Source organism: Salvelinus namaycush, unplaced genomic scaffold (assembly GCF_016432855.1).
Source record: "Salvelinus namaycush isolate Seneca unplaced genomic scaffold, SaNama_1.0 Scaffold2069, whole genome shotgun sequence".
Classification (NCBI taxonomy): domain Eukaryota; kingdom Metazoa; phylum Chordata; class Actinopteri; order Salmoniformes; family Salmonidae; genus Salvelinus; species Salvelinus namaycush.
In genome coordinates, this window is record NW_024058863.1 from 23,674 (window position 1) to 45,323 (window position 21,650).

At 45.4% G+C, this 21,650-nt stretch overlaps 1 protein-coding gene across 1 annotated transcript in view; it reads right to left on the reverse strand.

Annotated features, from left to right (window-relative positions):
• LOC120038057 (dedicator of cytokinesis protein 1-like) overlaps window positions 1-15,959 on the reverse strand; it is a gene marked incomplete at both ends in the record, with an annotated part of 33,352 nt that extends 17,393 nt beyond the window's left edge. The window contains 4 exons of the mRNA XM_038983998.1: window positions 3,537-3,609; window positions 8,645-8,780; window positions 15,002-15,083; window positions 15,802-15,959. Of these exons, the coding sequence (XP_038839926.1) occupies window positions 3,537-3,609; window positions 8,645-8,780; window positions 15,002-15,083; window positions 15,802-15,959 (449 nt within the window). The remainder of the gene's footprint in view (window positions 1-3,536; window positions 3,610-8,644; window positions 8,781-15,001; window positions 15,084-15,801) is intronic.
• Window positions 15,960-21,650: the final 5,691 nt, after the last annotated feature.

Sequence of the window (21,650 nt, forward strand, 5' to 3'; positions counted from 1 at the left end):
CTAATGGGGATCCATAATAAACCTCAGGAAGAGTAGCTGCTGCCTTGGCAGGAACTAATGGAGATCCATAATAAACCCCAGGAAGAGTAGCTGCTGCCTCGGCAGGAACTAATGGAGATCCATAATAAACCCCAGGAAGAGTAGCTGCTGCCTCGGCAGGAACTAATGGGGATCCATAATAAACCCCAGGAAGAGTAGCTGCTGTCTCGACAGGAACTAATGGGGATCCATAATAAACCCCAGGAAGAGTAGCTGCTGCCTTGGCAGGAACTAATGGGGATCCATAATAAACACCAGGAAGAGTAGCTGCTGCCTTGGCAGGAACTAATGGAGATCCATAATAAACCCCAGGAAGAGTAGCTGCTGCCTTGGCAGGAACTAATGGGGATCCATAATAAACCCCAGGAAGAGTAGCTGCTGCCTTGGCAGGAACTAAGGGGGATCCATAATAAACCCCAGGAAGAGTAGCTGCTGCCTTGGCAGGAACTAATGGGGATCCATAATAAACCCCAGGAAGAGTAGCTGCTGCCTTGGCAGGAACTAATGGGGATCCATAATAAACCTCAGGAAGAGTAGCTGCTGCCTTGGCAGGAACTAATGGAGATCCATAATAAACCCCAGGAAGAGTAGCTGCTGCCTCGGCAGGAACTAATGGAGATCCATAATAAACCCCAGGAAGAGTAGCTGCTGCCTCGGCAGGAACTAATGGGGATCCATAATAAACCCCAGGAAGAGTAGCTGCTGTCTCGACAGGAACTAATGGGGATCCATAATAAACCCCAGGAAGAGTAGCTGCTGCCTTGGCAGGAACTAATGGGGATCCATAATAAACACCAGGAAGAGTAGCTGCTGCCTTGGCAGGAACTAATGGAGATCCACAATAAACCCCAGGAAGAGCAGCTGCTGCCTTGGCAGGAACTAATGTGGATCCATAATAAACCCCAGGAAGAGTAGCTGCTGCCTCGGCAGGAACTAATGGGGATCCATAATAAACCCCAGGAAGAGTAGCTGCTGCCTCGGCAGGAACTAATGGGGATCCATAATAAACCCCAAGAAGAGTAGCTGCTGCCTCGGCAGGAACTAATGGGGATCCATAATAAACACCAGGAAGAGTAGCTGCTGCCTCGGCAGGAACTAATGGGGATCCATAATAAACCCCAGGAAGAGTAGCTGCTGCCTCGGCAGGAAGTAATGGGGATCCATAATAAACCCCAGGAAGATTAGCTGCCTCCTTGGCAGGAACTAAGGGGGATCCATAATAAACCACAGGAAGAGTAGCTGCTGCCTCGGCAGGAACTAATGGGGATCCATAATAAACCCCAGGAAGAGTAGCTGCTGCCTTGGCAGGAACTAATGGGGATCCATAATAAACCCCAGGAAGAGTAGCTGCTGCCTTGGCAGGAAGTAATGGGGATCCATAATAAACCCCAGGAAGATTAGCTGCCTCCTTGGCAGGAACTAAGGGGGATCCATAATAAACCACAGGAAGAGTAGCTGCTGCCTTGGCAGGAACTAATGGAGATCCATAATAAACCCCAGGTAGAGTAGCTGCTGCCTTGGCAGGAACTAATGTGGATCCATAATAAACCCCAGGAAGAGTAGCTGCTGCCTTGGCAGGAACTAATGGTGATCCATAATAAACCCCAGGAAGAGTAGCTGCTGCCTTGGTAGGAACTAATGGGGATCCATAATAAACCCCAGGAAGAGTAGCTGCTGCCTTGGTAGGAACTAATGGGGATCCATAATAAACCCCAGGAAGAGTAGCTGCTGCCTTGGCAGGAACTAATGGAGATCCATAATAAACCCCAGGAAGAGTAGCTGCTGCCTCGGCAGGAACTAATGGGGATCCATAATAAACACCAGGAAGAGTAGCTGCTGCCTCGGCAGGAACTAATGGGGATCCATAATAAACACCAGGAAGAGTAGCTGCTGCCTCGGCAGGAACTAATGGGGATCCATAATAAACACCAGGAAGAGTAGCTGCTGCCTCGGCAGGAACTAATGGGGATCCATAATAAACCCCAGGAAGAGTAGCTGCTGCCTTGGCAGGAAGTAATGGGGATCCATAATAAACCCCAGGAAGATTAGCTGCCTCCTTGGCAGGAACTAAGGGGGATCCATAATAAACCACAGGAAGAGTAGCTGCTGCCTTGGCAGGAACTAATGGAGATCCATAATAAACCCCAGGTAGAGTAGCTGCTGCCTTGGCAGGAACTAATGTGGATCCATAATAAACCCCAGGAAGAGTAGCTGCTGCCTTGGCAGGAACTAATGGGGATCCATAATAAACCCCAGGAAGAGTAGCTGCTGCCTTGGCAGGAACTAATGGTGATCCATAATAAACCCCAGGAAGAGTAGCTGCTGCCTTGGTAGGAACTAATGGGGATCCATAATAAACCCCAGGAAGAGTAGCTGCTGCCTTGACAGGAACTAATGGGGATCCATAATAAACCCCAGGAAGAGTAGCTGCTGCCTCGGCAGGAACTAATGAGGATCCATAATAAACCCCAGGAAGAGTAGCTGCTGCCTTGGCAGGAACTAATGGGGATCCATAATAAATACAAATAGGAAATAGGGTGCCTCCACACTGCCTCAACCGTAGAGGAGACAGCTTCAGGGACAGAGGTCAGAGTACTACCAACGTAGACCTTATATTCTGGTCCATAGAGGTACCAACGTAGACCTTATATTCTGGTCCATAGAGGTCCCAACATAGACATCCATTATGTTCTGGTCCATAGAGGTCCCAACATAGACCACCATTATGTTCTGGTCCATAGAGGTCCCAACATAGACCTCCATTATGTTCTGGTCCATAGAGGTCCCAACATAGACATCCATTATGTTCTGGTCCATAGAGGTCCCAACATAGACCTCCATTATGTTCTGGTCCATAGAGGTCCCAACATAGACCACCATTATGTTCTGGTCCATAGAGGTCAGAGTACTACCAACGTAGACCTTATGTTCTGGTCCATAGAGGTCCCAACATAGACCTCCATTATGTTCTGGTCCATAGAGGTCCCAACGTAGACCACCATTATGTTCTGGTCCATAGAGGTCCCAACATAGACCTCCATTATGTTCTGGTCCATAGAGGTCCCAACATAGACCTCCATTATGTTCTGGTCCATAGAGGTCCCAACATAGACCTCCATTATGTTCTGGTCCATAGAGGTCCCAACATAGACCACCATTATGTTCTGGTCCATAGAGGTCCCAACATAGACCTCCATTATGTTCTGGTCCATAGAGGTCCCAACATAGACCTCCATTATGTTCTGGTCCATAGAGGTCCCAACATAGACCACCATTATGTTCTGGTCCATATGTGATGTGTTTATCATCTTCCAAATGATAAAGTAGGAACTGAGACATCAATATGGGTTTTATGACTTAGTGTGCTGTGTTATGGTGATGTAATGGATGGGAGTATGTGTGTGTGTGTGTGTGTGTGTGTGTGTGTGTGTGTGTGTGTGTGTGTGTGTGTGTGTGTGTGTGTGTGTGTGTGTGTGTGTGTGTGTATTCATACTCACGGCTGGAAGGGGATGAAATGCTGCTTGTCCTCATCATCCATCTTGCCTGTTATGATGTCAGTCACATCCATCACTGATAGAGACAGGACATATAGTATAGAAGGTCAATGGTATAACAGTCTGTTACTGATAGAGACAGGACATATAGTATAGAAGGTCAATGGTATAGCAGTCTGTTACTGATAGAGACATATAGTATAGAAGGTCAATGGTATAGCAGTCTGTTACTGATAGAGACAGGACATATAGTATAGAAGGTCAATGGTATAGCAGTCTGTTACTGATAGAGACAGGACATATAGTATAGAAGGTCAATGGTACAGCAGTCTGTTACTGATAGAGACAGGACATATAGTATAGAAGGTCAATGGTATAACAGTCTGTTACTGATAGAGACATATAGTATCGAAGGTCAATGGTATAACAGTATGTTACTGATAGAGACAGGACATATAGTATAGAAGGTCAATGGTACAGCAGTCTGTTACTGATAGAGACAGGACATATAGTATAGAAGGTCAATGGTATAACAGTATGTTACTGATAGAGACATATAGTATAGAAGGTCAATGGTATAACAGTCTGTTACTGATAGAGACATATAGTATAGAAGGTCAATGGTATAACAGTATGTTACTGATAGAGACAGGACATATAGTATAGAAGGTCAATGGTACAGCAGTCTGTTACTGATAGAGACAGGACATATAGTATAGAAGGTCAATGGTATAACAGTCTGTTACTGATAGAGACATATAGTATAGAAGGTCAATGGTATAGCAGTATGTTACTGATAGAGACAGGACATATAGTATAGAAGGTCAATGGTATAACAGTCTGTTACTAATAGAGACAGGACATATAGTATAGAAGGTCAATGGTACAGCAGTCTGTTACTGATAGAGACAGGACATATAGTATAGAAGGTCAATGGTATAACAGTCTGTTACTAATAGAGACAGCACATATAGTATAGAAGGTCAATGGTATAGCAGTATGTTACTGATAGAGACATATAGTATAGAAGGTCAATGGTATAGCAGTATGTTACTGATAGAGACAGGACATATAGTATAGAAGGTCATTGGTATAACAGTCTGTTACTGATAGAGACAGGACATATAGCATAGAAGGTCAATGGTACAGCAGTCTGTTACTGATAGAGACATATAGTATAGAAGGTCAATGGTATAACAGTCTGTTACTGTTAGAGACATATAGTATAGAAGGTCAATGGTATAGCAGTATGTTACTGACAGAGACATATAGTATAGAAGGTCAATGGTATAACAGTCTGTTACTGATAGAGACATATAGTATAGAAGGTCAATGGTATAACAGTCTGTTACTGATAGAGACATATAGTATAGAAGGTCAATGGTATAACAGTCTGTTACTGTTAGAGACATATAGTATAGAAGGTCAATGGTATAGCAGTCTGTTACTGATAGAGACATATAGTATAGAAGGTCAATGGTATAGCAGTCTGTTACTGATAGAGACATATAGTATAGAAGGTCAATGGTATAACAGTATGTTACTGATAGAGACAGGACATATAGTATAGAAGGTCAATGGTATAACAGTCTGTTACTAATAGAGACAGGACATATAGTATAGAAGGTCAATGGTACAGCAGTCTGTTACTGATAGAGACATATAGTATAGAAGGTCAATGGTACAGCAGGCTGTTACTGATAGACAGGACATATAGTATAGAAGGTCAATGGTATAGCAGTCTCTTACTGATAGAGACATATAGTATAGAAGGTCAATGGTATAGCAGTCTGTTACTGATAGAGACGTATAGAAGGTCAATGGTATAACAGTCTGTTACTGTTAGAGACATATAGTATAGAAGGTCAATGGTATAACAGTCTGTTACTGTTAGAGACATATAGTATAGAAGGTCAATGGTATAACAGTCTGTTACTGATAGAGACATATAGTATAGAAGGTCAATGGTATAACAGTCTGTTACTGATAGAGACAGGACATATAAGGACATATAGTATAGAAGGTCAATGGTACAGCAGTCTGTTACTGATAGAGACAGGACATATAGTATAGAAGGTCAATGGTATAGCAGTCTGTTACTGATAGAGACATATAGTATAGAAGGTCAATGGTATAGCAGTCTGTTACTGATAGAGACAGGACATATAGTATAGAAGGTCAATGGTATAGCAGTCTGTTACTGATAGAGACAGGACATATAGTATAGAAGGTCAATGGTATAGCAGTCTGTTACTGATAGAGACAGGACATATAGTATAGAAGGTCAATGGTATAGCAGTCTGTTACTGATAGAGACAGGACATATAGTATAGAAGGTCAATGGTATAGCAGTCTGTTACTGATAGAGACAGGACATATAGTATAGAAGGTCAATGGTATAGCAGTCTGTTACTGATAGAGACAGGACATATAGTATAGAAGGTCAATGGTATAGCAGTCTGTTACTGATAGAGACAGGACATATAGTATAGAAGGTCAATGGTATAGCAGTCTGTTACTGATAGAGACAGGACATATAGTATAGAAGGTCAATGGTATAGCAGTCTGTTACTGATAGAGACATATAGTATAGAAGGTCAATGGTATAGCAGTCTGTTACTGATAGAGACATATAGTATAGAAGGTCAATGGTATAGCAGTCTGTTACTGATAGAGACATATAGTATAGAAGGTCAATGGTATAGCAGTCTGTTACTGATAGAGACATATAGTATAGAAGGTCAATGGTATAGCAGTCTGTTACTGATAGAGACATATAGTATAGAAGGTCAATGGTATAGCAGTCTGTTACTGATAGAGACATATAGTATAGAAGGTCAATGGTATAGCAGTCTGTTACTGATAGAGACAGGACATATAGTATAGAAGGTCAATGGTATAGCAGTCTGTTACTGATAGAGACATATAGTATAGAAGGTCAATGGTACAGCAGTATGTTACTGATAGAGACATATAGTATAGAAGGTTAAACAGTACATAAAGTCTACAACCTTCTCTCTCTATCGCCGTAGCACAAGCAAGATACATTCTACACATTACATTGGGGGGAAACAATTAGTGTTTTGTGTGATGTCAGAAGGAGAAGGAGAAGGAGCAGCAGAGTCAAGGAGTGACTGACCACGGAGCAGCAGCAGAGTCAAGGAGTGACTGACCACGGAGCAGCAGCAGAGTCAAGGAGTGACTGACCACGGAGCAGCAGCAGAGTCAAGGAGTGACTGACCACGGAGCAGCAGCAGAGTCAAGGAGTGACTGACCACGGAGCAGCAGCAGAGTCAAGGAGTGACTGACCACGGAGCAGCAGCAGAGTCAAGGAGTGACTGACCACGGAGCAGCAGCAGAGTCAAGGAGTGACTGACCACAGAGCAGCAGCAGAGTCAAGGAGTGACTGACCACGGAGCAGCAGCAGAGTCAAGGAGTGACTGACCACGGAGCAGCAGCAGAGTCAAGGAGTGACTGACCACGGAGCAGCAGCAGAGTCAAGGAGTGACTGACCACGGAGCAGCAGCAGAGTCAAGGAGTGACTGACCACGGAGCAGCAGCAGATGGAGTAACTGACCACGGAGCAGCAGCAGATGGAGTAACTGACCACGGAGCAGCAGCAGATGGAGTAACTGACCACGGAGCAGCAGCAGATGGAGTGACTGACCACGGAGCAGCAGCAGATGGAGTGACTGACCACGGAGCAGCAGCTGAAAGGAGAGACTGACCACGGAGCAGCAGCAGATGGAGTGACTGACCACGGAGCAGCAGCAGATGGAGTGACTGACCACGGAGCAGCAGCAGATGGAGTGACTGACCACGGAGCAGCAGCAGATGGAGTGACTGACCACGGAGCAGCAGCAGAAGGAGTGACTGACCACGGAGCAGCAGCAGATATAGTGACTGACCACGGAGCAGCAGCTGAAAGGAGATAGGCTGGTGGATAACATATGCGCAGAAATCTCCGTATTTTTTGCAAAAGCAAGTTGAGTTCCAGAAGATCCGGAAGTGCAGCCTCTTCGATACAAGAACAAAGTCTCTAGAAACCAGTGGCACTCAAAGCCACACTGTAGAACAGAGCATAGAAATGGAATGAATAGAACTAATATTCCCATTCCAAGTCAACGTTCCGTGATGGGTGGACCGGTGGCCATATCGATTGTACTGCCAAATGGCAGTAGTCTGAGGGGCTTCTCCCCATTCTAGTTGTTCTCCTCAGCTTCTGTTTGGCTACAGGGACCTATACTGTGGGCCCAGTCAGTGATCTGCTAACATGAATACACTTACAGTATAGCCTCAAATCCAGACCTGTGCCAATATTACACTCCTTGTCCTCCGTAATCATATGCCAAACATGTTGGGGAGTACAATAAGTGGAACGTTAGCACAAACAGACTGGTAGCCAGGCTAGAGGAATGTTAGCACAAACAGACTGGTACCCAGGCTAGTGGAATGTTAGCACAAACAGACTGGTAGCCAGGCTAGAGGAATGTTAGCACAAACAGACTGGTACCCAGGCTAGAGGAATGTTAGCACAAACAGACTGGTACCCAGGCTAGAGGAATGTTAGCACAAACAGACTGGTACCCATGCTAGAGGAATGTTAGCACAAACAGACTGGTACCCATGCTAGAGGAATGTTAGCACAAACAGACTGGTACCCAGGCTAGAGGAATGTTAGCACAAACAGACTGGTACCCAGGCTAGAGGAATGTTAGCACAAACAGACTGGTAACCAGACTAGAGGAATGTTAGCACAAACAGACTGGTAACCAGGCTAGAGGACTGGTACCCAGGCTAGAGGAATGTTAGCCCAAACAGACGGGTACCCAGGCTAGAGGAATGTTAGCACAAACAGACTGGTACCCAGGCTAGAGGAATGTTAGCACAAACAGACTGGTAACCAGGCTAGAGGAATGGTACCCAGGCTAGAGGAATGTTAGCACAAACAGACTGGTACCCAGGCTAGTGGAATGTTAGCACAAACAGACGGGTACCCAGGCTAGAGGAATGTTAGCCCAAACAGACGGGTACCCAGGCTAGAGGAATGTTAGCCCAAACAGACGGGTACCCAGGCTAGTTCCAGTCGTCTCCGGCTCCAGACAGTTTACCTGCTACTCCAAAGGGTCTCCTCAGCCCAGAGGTCAGCTTCTTGGTGTTGTTGTCACGCAGCTCCATCCGTCCAACTCTAACGATCTGACACACAAAGCTGATCTTCTCTCTCTTCAAATCCTGACTGCCAAGGTCCTGGAGAAGAACCACGACAAGACACAGACTCAGCGGTGGTATTGGAGGAGCAAAACCACACAAGTCTACCTGTAAACGTCTTGGATTCCTACACAACTTCAATAAGACCGGGAAACAAATCATTTATAAAAAAATAGACATAGAAAATAGAAACACAACATTGTGTAATGATCTGTTTAATCAGCGTGTTGATATGCCACACCTGTCAGGTGGATTAACAGGTCAAAAGAGAAGTCGCTCACTAACAGGGATGTAAACCTTTTTTTGTGCGTAACGGAACATTTCTGGGATCATATATTTCAGCTCAAGAAACATGAGACCAACACATTACATGTTGTTATTATATTTGTGTTCACTGTAGATTGAAGTGATTTTAGTTTTAGTTCTTGCCCTCGTACTACACACCTGATTGAAAACTAGATGAAAAAGATTGTTAAACAGAGTTGAACATTTGAACGGGATGTGTCGTGCCAGGGAACAACAAACACCCGCCTCGTTGGGTCCCCAGGACCAGGATGAGGAAACACTGAGAAAGAGTGAAGCTATCGCCATGGAGCTACGCTGCCTAGCGGTTCCTTTACACTACACCCAACACAGTGAATGAGTCAGTATTACCTTGGTAACAGTACTGCCCAGCGGTTCCTTTACACTACACCCAACACAGTGAATGAGTCAGTATTACCTTGGTAACAGTACTGCCCAGCGGTTTCCTTTACACTACACCCAACACAGTGAATGAGTCAGTATTACCTTGGTAACAGTACTGCCCAGCGGTTCCTTTACACTACACCCAACACAGTGAATGAGTCAGTATTACCTTGGTAACAGTACTGCCCAGCGGTTCCTTTACACTACACCCAACACAGTGAATGAGACAGTATTACCTTGGTAACAGTACTGCCCAGCGGTTCCTTTACACTACACCCAACACAGTGAATGAGTCAGTATTACCTTGGTAACAGTACTGCCCAGCGGTTCCTTTACACTACACCCAACACAGTGAATGAGTCAGTATTACCTTGGTAACAGTACTGCCCAGCGGTTCCTTTACACTACACCCAACACAGTGAATGAGTCAGTATTACCTTGGTAACAGTACTGCCCAACGGTTCCTTTACACTACACCCAACACAGTGAATGAGTCAGTATTACCTTGGTAACAGTACTGCCCAGCGGTTCCTTTACACTACACCCAACACAGTGAATGAGTCAGTATTACCTTGGTAACAGTACTGCCCAGCGGTTCCTTTACACTACACCCAACACAGTGAATGAGTCAGTATTACCTTGGTAACAGTACTGCCCAACGGTTCCTTTACACTACACCCAACACAGTGAATGAGTCAGTATTACCTTGGTAACAGTACTGCCCAACGGTTCCTTTACACTACACCCAACACAGTGAATGAGTCAGTATTACCTTGGTAACAGTACTGCCCAGCGGTTCCTTTACACTACACCCAACACAGTGAATGAGTCAGTATTACCTTGGTAACAGTACTGCCCAGCGGTTTCCTTTACACTACACCCAACACAGTGAATGAGTCAGTATTACCTTGGTAACAGTACTGCCCAACGGGTTCCTTTACACTACACCCAACACAGTGAATGAGTCAGTATTACCTTGGTAACAGTACTGCCCAATGGTTCCTTTACACTACACCCAACACAGTGAATGAGTCAGTATTACCTTGGTAACAGTACTGCCCAGCGGTTTCCTTTACACTACACCCAACACAGTGAATGAGTCAGTATTACCTTGGTAACAGTACTGCCCAGCGGTTCCTTTACACTACACCCAACACAGTGAATGAGTCAGTATTACCTTGGTAACAGTACTGCCCAGCGGTTCCTTTACACTACACCCAACACAGTGAATGAGTCAGTATTACCTTGGTAACAGTACTGCCCAACGGTTCCTTTACACTACACCCAACACAGTGAATGAGTCAGTATTACCTTGGTAACAGTACTGCCCAACGGTTCCTTTACACTACACCCAACACAGTGAATGAGTCAGTATTACCTTGGTAACAGTACTGCCCAGCGGTTCCTTTACACTACACCCAACACAGTGAATGAGTCAGTATTACCTTGGTAACAGTACTGCCCAGCGGTTCCTTTACACTACACCCAACACAGTGAATGAGTCAGTATTACCTTGGTAACAGTACTGCCCAGCGGTTCCTTTACACTACACCCAACACAGTGAATGAGTCAGTATTACCTTGGTAACAGTACTGCCTAACGGTTCCTTTACACTACACCCAACACAGTGAATGAGTCAGTATTACCTTGGTAACAGTACTGCCCAGCGGTTTCCTTTACACTACACCCAACACAGTGAATGAGTCAGTATTACCTTGGTAACAGTACTGCCCAGCGGTTCCTTTACACTACACCCAACACAGTGAATGAGTCAGTATTACCTTGGTAACAGTACTGCCCAGCGGTTTCCTTTACACTACACCCAACACAGTGAATGAGTCAGTATTACCTTGGTAACAGTACTGCCCAACGGTTCCTTTACACTACACCCAACACAGTGAATGAGTCAGTATTACCTTGGTAACAGTACTGCCCAGCGGTTCCTTTACACTACACCCAACACAGTGAATGAGTCAGTATTACCTTGGTAACAGTACTGCCCAACGGGTTCCTTTACACTACACCCAACACAGTGAATGAGTCAGTATTACCTTGGTAACAGTACTGCCCAGCGGTTCCTTTACACTACACCCAACACAGTGAATGAGTCAGTATTACCTTGGTAACAGTACTGCCCAGCGGTTCCTTTACACTACACCCAACACAGTGAATGAGTCAGTATTACCTTGGTAACAGTACTGCCCAGCGGTTTCCTTTACACTACACCCAACACAGTGAATGAGTCAGTATTACCTTGGTAACAGTACTGCCCAGCGGTTCCTTTACACTACACCCAACACAGTGAATGAGTCAGTATTACCTTGGTAACAGTACTGCCCAGCGGTTCCTTTACACTACACCCAACACAGTGAATGAGTCAGTATTACCTTGGTAACAGTACTGCCCAACGGTTTCCTTTACACTACACCCAACACAGTGAATGAGTCAGTATTACCTTGGTAACAGTACTGCCCAACGGTTCCTTTACACTACACCCAACACAGTGAATGAGTCAGTATTACCTTGGTAACAGTACTGCCCAGCGGTTCCTTTACACTACACCCAACACAGTGAATGAGTCAGTATTACCTTGGTAACAGTACTGCCCAGCGGTTCCTTTACACTACACCCAACACAGTGAATGAGTCAGTATTACCTTGGTAACAGTACTGCCCAGCGGTTTCCTTTACACTACACCCAACACAGTGAATGAGTCAGTATTACCTTGGTAACAGTACTGCCCAGCGGTTCCTTTACACTACACCCAACACAGTGAATGAGTCAGTATTACCTTGGTAACAGTACTGCCCAACGGTTCCTTTACACTACACCCAACACAGTGAATGAGTCAGTATTACCTTGGTAACAGTACTGCCCAGCGGTTCCTTTACACTACACCCAACACAGTGAATGAGTCAGTATTACCTTGGTAACAGTACTGCCCAGCGGTTCCTTTACACTACACCCAACACAGTGAATGAGTCAGTATTACCTTGGTAACAGTACTGCCCAACGGTTCCTTTACACTACACCCAACACAGTGAATGAGTCAGTATAACCATGGTAACAGTACTGCCCAACGGTTCCTTTACACTACACCCAACACAGTGAATGAGTCAGTATTACCTTGGTAACAGTACTGCCCAACGGTTCCTTTACACTACACCCAACACAGTGAATGAGTCAGTATTACCATGGTAACACTACTGCCCAGCGGTTTCCTTTACACTACACCCAACACAGTGAATGAGTCAGTATTACCATGGTAACAGTACTGCCCAACGGTTTCCTTTACACTACACCCAACACAGTGAATGAGTCAGTATTACCTTGGTAACAGTACTGCCCAACGGTTTCCTTTACACTACACCCAACACAGTGAATGAGTCAGTATTACCATGGTAACAGTACTACATCCCTCATGACAGGGCTGGGTAAACACAAGTTTTCATAACAATCGGTAATCAGCATTTTTGGACGCCGATTACATTGCATTCCACGAGGAGACTGAGTGGCAGGCTGACTACCTGTTACGCGAGTGCAGCAAGGAGCCAAGGTAAGGTGCTAGCTAGCATTAAACTTATCTTATAAAAAACAATCAATCTTCACATAATCCCTAGTTAACTACACATGGTTGATGATATTACTAGTTTAACTAGCTTGTCCTGCGTTGCATATAATCAAAGCGGAGCCTGTTAATTTATCATCTAATCACAGCCTACTTCAACAAACGGGTGATGATTTAAACCTATGTAAAATATGTTTTGTTTTCTGAATTTTTATAATGAGTATTTCTGTATTTGAATTTGGCACCCAGCAGTTTCACTGGCTGTTGAAGAGGTGGGACGCTACCGTCTCACGTACCCAAGAGAGGTGAAAAAAGCACGGTCGTTGCTCCAATGTGTACCTAACCATAAACATCAAAGCCTTTCTTAAAATCAATACACAAGTATATATTTTTTAAACCTGCATATTTAGTTAAAATAAATTCATGTTAGCAGGCAATATTAACTAGGGAAATTGTGTCACTTCCTTTGCGTTCAGTGCAAGCAGAGTCCGGGTGTATGCAGCAGTTTGGGCCGCCTGGCTCGTTGTGAACTGTGTGAAGACCATTTCTTCCTAACAAAAACTGTATTTAATTGCCAGAATTTTACGTAATTATGACATAACATTGAAGGTTGTACAATGTAACAGGAATATTTAGACTTATGGATGCCACCCGTTAGATAAAATATGGAACGGTTCCGTATTTCACTGAAAGAATAAATGTTTTGTTTTCGAAATGATAGTTTCCGGATTTGACCATATGAATGACCTAAGGCTCGTATTTCTGTGTGTTATTATAACTAAGTCTATGATTTGATGTTTGATAGAGCAGTCTGACTGAGCGGTGGTAGGCAGCAGCAGGCTCGTAAGCATTCATTCAAACAGCACTTTAGTGTGTTTTCCAGCAGCTCTTCTCTGTGGTTCAAGCATTGCGCTGTTTATGACTTCAAGCCTATCAACTCCTGAGATTAGGCTGGCAATACTAAAGTACCTATTAGAACATCCAATAGTCAAAGGTATATGAAATACAAATGGTATAGAGAGAAATAGTCCTATAATTCCTATAATAACTACAACCTAAAACTTCTTACCTGGGAATATTGAAGACTCATGTTAAAAGGAACCACCAGCTTTCATATGTTCTCATGTTCTGAGCAAGGAACTTAAACGTTAGCTTTCTTACATGGCACATATTGCACTTTTACTTTCTTCTCCAACACTTTGTTTTTGCATTATTTAAACCAAATTGAACATGTTTCATTATTTATTTGAGGCTAAATTGATTTTATTTATTAAGTTAAAACAAAAGTGTTCATTCAGTATTGTTGTAATTGTCATTATTACAAATATATATATATACATATATATATATATATATAAAAATCAACCGATTAATCGGCATCAGCTTTTTTTGGTCCTCCAATCGGTATCGGCGACCTCTAGTAAACACACACACCACAGGCTCCGACATCCCTCATGACAGGTCTGGGTAAACACACACACCGACATCCCTCATGACAGGTCTGGGTAAACACACACACCGACATCCCTCATGACAGGTCTGGGTAAACACACACTCCGACATCCCTCATGACAGGTCTGGGTAAACACACACACCGACATCCCTCATGACAGGTCTGGGTAAACACACACACCGACATCCCTCATGCCAGGTCTGGGTAAACACACACACCGACATCCCTCATGACAGGTCTGGGTAAACACACACACCGACATCACTCATGACAGGTCTGGGTAAACACACACTCCGACATCCCTCATGCCAGGGCTGGGTAAACACACACTCCGACATCCCTCATGCCAGGTCTGGGTAAACACACACTCCGACATCCCTCATGACAGGTCTGGGTAAACACACACACCGACATCCCTCATGCCAGGTCTGGGTAAACACACACACCGACATCCCTCATGCCAGGTCTGGGTAAACACACACTCCGACATCCCTCATGCCAGGTCTGGGTGAACAACCATGCAGCAGCAGCCAACACTCTACATATACTCACGGTGAAGACGGATCTCAGGTTATGGAGCTGCTCTATATCTTTGACCAGGCCTTGACTGGACCATCGCACCAGGTAATTCTCACTGGGAGGGGAAGAACCAACATCAACCTGTTAACTTCACAATCTGGCGTCACAAATCAACTCTCTCGTCTCAAGATGAACAAATGACAAAATCAACTGACTAATGTCGTACACAGATGAGACGTTTCCTAAACTGTATTCGTTGCTGTAATCCTGGAACAACAGCAAATCCCCAGGCAGGCTGGCAGCTGGGTCTGTGCTGTCACGTTCCTGGCTCTGGACTCAGGCCTAGGACAATACTATTCCCATGATTCAGAGGTTCTCCAGAAATCCTAGAGGATTCCCAGAATAGTGAGGAAATAACCGGGGAGGGAATCCTCCAACCGGGGAAGGGAATCCTCCAACCGGGGGAGGGAATCCTCCAACCGGGGAGGGAATCCTCCAACCGGGGAGGGAATCCTCCAACCGGGATTTCAGGAAAACCTGGGAAATTTGAGAAAGTGTCCAGAATACCTGATGACCTTTAACCTTAAAAGGAAAAAACCACTCAAAACAACTAATTCCTATAATTTACAGTGTTAAATAAGAACAATATTTTTTTGTGAGCAAATGTTTTAATTTGTCATTATAATAAGGTTGGTAGTAACTTGTGAAAATCGTTGCGGAAATCTGTTGAAGCTCAAGTCGACTACAAAACCCACAATGCAACGCTCTCCCCATGGGCTCTATGTACAGTACATGATGACCTTTGACACTATGACGTCATAGAGGTTACATACCTGATGAACTGTGACTCAACGGGGTCGTAGAGCGACATGAGGACTTCTGCATCTTCTCCGATCTTACACACCACGTTCTTCAGGGTGACAAACAGAGCGAAGGACGGGGTCTGGGCGAACTTGGCCTGTCTGCTCAGATCTACATTCTGTTTCTGAGACTGTCCCAGGGAGAGGAAGAGGAGGAGGAGGAAGCAGAGATGTTGTATTTAATACAGGGCTCCTGTAGTCTTCACTAGCCTGACTGTCATATCTGGGCCACGGGCCTATGAAAGGTTAAAGAAGGTTGAGACTCACAAACACAAAACAGACATTTGAAGGTGACTCTTAGCTAGTTTTCAGCACTGAGGATGGACACAGTGACTAGACTTATTTCCCATCAGTCAGACCCATCTCCATTAGACTGGATAGTGCCTGGGTTACTACTCCTTCAAGACTATTGGAAAAGCATTCCAGGTGAAGCTGGTTGAGAGGATGCCACGAGTGTGCAAAGCTGGCATCAAGGCAAAATGGTGGCTACTTTGAAGAAAATCAAATATAAAATATATTTTGATTTGTTTAACACTTTTTTTGGTTACTACATGATTCCATGTGTGTTATTTCATAGTTTTGATGTCTTCACTATTATTCTACAATGTAGAACATAGTAAAAATAAAGAAAAACCCTAGAATGACTGGTACTGTATGTGATAATGATTTTGAGAAGAGGTGCTCGTTCTGCTTAAAATTCACAAAGTCCTTAAAAAACCATGCCGAGGCATCTGAAAGAAGACATTAACATTCATGCTGATGACCTGAGACAATGTAATATTGCTCCATGTATACGCAAAGACAGAGATGGAAAGGTCACACACGATGACTCCTCATAGCTGAAGGGCACTTAACCAATTTAGAGTCACTTCATAGGCTGAGACCCAAATGGCACCATAAACCCTTTAGGGCCCTGGAGAAAAGTAGTGCTTTATGTAGGGAATAGGGTGCCATTTAGGATGCAGGTTCAGGGAGGGGGAGGAGAGAATGGCAGGGGAGAGGAGGTGAGGAGAGGTGGCTAGGAGAGAGAGTAGAAGAGGAGGTGGCAGGGAGAGAGAGGAGAGGTGGCAGGGAGAGAGGGGAGAGGTGGCAGGGAGAGAGAGAGATGACAGGGAGAGAGAGAGAGATGACAGGGAGAGAGAGAGAGGTGGCAGGGAGAGAGAGGAGAGGTGGCAGGGAGAGAGGGGAGAGGTGGCAGGGAGAGAGGGGAGAGGTGGCAGGGAGAGAGGGGAGAGGTGGCGGGGAGAGAGGGGAGAGGTGGCGGGGAGAGAGAGGAGAGGTGGCGGGGAGAGAGAGGAGAGGTGGCGGGGAGAGAGAGAAGAGGTGGCGGGGAGAGAGAGGAGAGGTGGCGGGGAGAGAGAGGAGAGGTGGCGGGGATAGAGAGGAGAGATGGCGGGGAGAGAGAGGAGAGGTGGCGGGGAGAGAGAGAGGAGAAGTGGCGGGGATAGAGAGGAGAGTTGGCGGGGAGAGAGAGGAGAGGTGGCGGGGAGAGAGAGGAGAGGTGGCGGGGAGAGAGAGGAGAGGTGGCGAAGAGAGAGGAGAGGTGGCGGGGAGAGAGAGGAGAGGTGGCGGGGAGAGAGAGGAGAGGTGGCAGGGAGAGAGAGGAGAAGTGGCAGGGAGAGAGAGGAGAAGTGGCAGGGAGAGAGAGGAGAAGTGGCAGGGAGAGAGAGGAGGTGGCAGGGAGAGAGAGGAGGTGGCAGGGAGAGAGAGGAGAGGTGGCAGAGAGAGAGAGGAGAGGTGGCAGAGAGAGAGAGGAGAGGTGGCAGAGAGAGAGAGGAGAGGTGGCAGAGAGAGAGAGGAGAGGTGGCAGAGAGAGAGAGGAGAGGTGGCAGAGAGAGAGAGGAGAGGTGGCAGGGAGAGAGAGGAGAGGTGGCAGGGAGAGAGAGGAGATGGCAGAGAGAGAGAGGAGAAGTGGCAGGGAGAGAGAGGAGAGGTGGCAGGGAGAGAGAGGAGAGGTGGCGGGGAGAGAGAGGAGAGGTGGCGGGGAGAGAGAGGAGAGGTGGCGGGGAAAGAGAGGAGAGGTGGCAGGGAGAGAGAGGAGAGATGGCAGGGAGAGAGAGAGGAGAGGTGGCAGGGAGAGAGAGAGGAGAGGTGGCGGGGAGAGAGAGGAGAGGTGGCGGAGAGAGGGAGGAGAGGTGGCGGGGAGAGAGAGGAGAGGTGGCAGGGAGAGAGAGGAGAGGTGGCAGGGAGAGAGAGGAGAGGTGGCAGGGAGAGAGAGAGAGGAGAGAGAGGAGAGGTGGCAGGGAGAGAGAGAGGAGAGGTGGCAGGGAGAGAGAGAGGAGAGGTGGCAGGGAGAGAGAGAGGAGAGGTGGCAGGGAGAGAGAGAGGAGAGGTGGCAGGGAGAGAGAGAGGAGAGGTGGCAGGGAGAGAGAGGAGAGGTGGCAGGGAGAGAGAGGAGAGGTGGCAGGGAGAGAGAGAGGTGGCAGGGAGAGAGAGAGGAGAGGTGGCAGGGAGAGAGAGAGGAGAGGTGGCAGGGAGAGAGAGGAGAGGTGGCAGGGAGAGAGAGAGGAGAGGTGGCATGGAGAGAGAGAGGAGAGGTGGCAGGGAGAGAGAGAGGAGAGGTGGCAGGGAGAGAGAGAGGAGAGGTGGCGGGGAGAGAGAGGAGAGGTGGCAGGGAGAGAGAGGAGAGGTGGCAGGGAGAGAGAGGAGAGGTGGCAGGGAGAGAGAGGAGAGGTGGCAGGGAGAGAGAGAGGAGAGGTGGCAGGGAGAGAGAGAGGAGAGGTGGCAGGGAGAGAGAGAGGAGAGGTGGCAGGGAGAGAGAGAGAGAGAGGAGAGGTGGCAGGGAGAGAGAGGAGAGGGCGGGGAGAGAGAGGAGAGGGCGGAGAGAGAGAGGAGAGGGCGGAGAGAGAGAGGAGAGGGCAGGGAGAGAGGAGAGGGCAGGGAGAGAGGAGAGGGCAGGGAGAGAGGAGAGGGCAGGGAGAGAGGAGAGGGCAGGGAGAGAGGAGAGGGCAGGGAGAGAGGAGAGGGCAGGGAGAGAGGAGAGGGCAGGGAGAGAGGAGAGGGCATGGAGAGAGAGAGAGAGGAGGGTCGGGAGAGAGAGAGAGAGAGGAGGAGAGGAGGTGGCAGGGAGAGAAATGGCAGATGTTCATGACGTGTCACATACAGGAGGTGAGAGGGAAAAGGCCTGAATAGTGTTAACATGTTCTACAATAACACAGCATCTCACACAGAGAATCTCATGTTCTATAATAACACAGCATCTCACACAGAGAATCTCATGTTCTATAGTAACACAGCATCTCACACAGAGAATCTCATGTTCTATAGTAACACAGCATCTCACACAGAGAACCTCATGTTCTATAATAACACAGCATCTCACACAGAGAATCTCATGTTCTATAGTAACACAGCATCTCACACAGAGAATCTCATGTTCTATAATAACACAGCATCTCACACAGAGAATCTCATGTTCTATAGTAACACAGCATCTCACACAGAGAATCTCATGTTCTATAGTAACACAGCATCTCACACAGAGAATCTCATGTTCTATAGTAACACAGCATCTCACACAGAGACTCTCATGTTCTATAGTAACACAGCATCTCACACAGAGAATCTCATGTTCTATAATAACACAGCATCTCACACAGAGAATCTCATGTTCTATAGTAACACAGCATCTCACACAGAGAATCTCATGTTCTATAGTAACACAGCATCTCACACAGAGAACCTCATGTTCTATAGTAACACAGCATCTAACACAGAGAATCTCATGTTCTATAGTAACACAGCATCTCACACAGAGAACCTCATGTTCTATAGTAACACAGCATCTCACACAGAGAATCTCATGTTCTATAATAACACAGCATCTCACACAGAGAACCTCATGTTCTATAATAACACAGCATCTCACACAGAGAACCTCATGTTCTATAATAACACAGCATCTCACAAAGAGAACCTTATGTTCTATAATAACACAGCATCTCACACAGAGAACCTCATGTTCTATAGTAACACAGCATCTCACACAGAGAACCTCATGTTCTATAATAACACAGCATCTCACACAGAGAACCTCATGTTCTATAATAACACAGCATCTCACACAGAGAACCTCATGTTCTATAGTAACACAGCATCTCACACAGAGAACCTCATGTTCTATAGTAACACAGCATCTCACACAGAGAATCTCATGTTCTATAATAACACAGCATCTCACACAGAGAATCTCATGTTCTATAGTAACACAGCATCTCACACAGAGAATCTCATGTTCTATAATAACACAGCATCTCACACAGAGAATCTCATGTTCTATAATAACACAGCATCTCACACAGAGAATCTCATGTTCTATAGTAACACAGCATCTCACACAGAGAACCTCATGTTCTATAATAACACAGCATCTCACACAGAGAATCTCATGTTCTATAGTGACACAGCATCTCACACAGAGAACCTCATGTTCTATAATAACACAGCATCTCACACAGAGAACCTCATGTTCTATAATAACACAGCATCTCACACAGAGACTCTCATGTTCTATAATAACACAGCATCTCACACAGAGAATCTCATGTTCTATAGTAATAGAGCATCTCACACAGATAATCTCATGTTCTATAGTAACACAGCATCTCACACAGAGAATCTCATGTTCTATAATAACACAGCATCTCACACAGAGAATCTCATGTTCTATAATAACACAGCATCTCACAGAGAATCTCATGTTCTATAGTAACACAGCATCTCACACAGAGAACCTCATGTTCTATAATAACACAGCATCTCACACAGAGAATCTCATGTTCTATAATAACACAGCATCTCACACAGAGAATCTCATGTTCTATAATAACACAGCATCTCACACAGAGAATATCATGTTCTATAGTAACACAGCATCTCACACAGAGAATCTCATGTTCTAAAGTAACACAGCATCTCACACAGAGACGCTCATGTTCTATAGTAGCACAGCATCACACAGAGAATCTCATGTTCTATAGTAACACAGCATCTCACACAGAGAATCTCATGTTCTATAGTAACACAGCATCTCACACAGAGAATCTCATGTTCTATAATAACACAGCATCTCACACAGAGAACCTCATGTTCTATAATAACACAGCATCTCACACAGAGAATCTCATGTTCTATAGTAACACAGCATCTCACACAGGGAATCTCATGTTCTATAGTAACACAGCATCTCACACAGAGAATCTCATGTTCTATAATAACACAGCATCTCACACAGAGAATCTCATGTTCTATAGTAACACAGCATCTCACACAGAGAATCCCATGTTCTATAATAACACAGCATCTCACACAGAGAATCCCATGTTCTATAATAACACAGCATCTCACACAGAGAATCTTATGTTCTATAATAACACAGCATCTCACACAGAGATTCTCATGTTCTATAATAACACAGCATCTCACACAGAGAATCTCATGTTCTATAATAACACAGCATCTCACACAGAGAATCTCATGTTCTATAATAACACAGCATCTCACACAGAGAATCTCATGTTCTATAGTAACACAGCATCTCACACAGAGAACCTCATGTTCTATAATAACACAGCATCTCACACAGAGAATCTCATGTTCTATAGTAACACAGCATCTCACACAGAGAACCTCATGTTCTATAATAACACAGCATCTCACACAGAGAACCTCATGTTCTATAATAACACAGCATCTCACACAGAGAACCTCATGTTCTATAATAACACAGCATCTCACACAGAGAATCTCATGTTCTATAATAACACAGCATCTCACACAGAGAATCTCATGTTCTACCAATTAACACAGCATCTCACACAGAG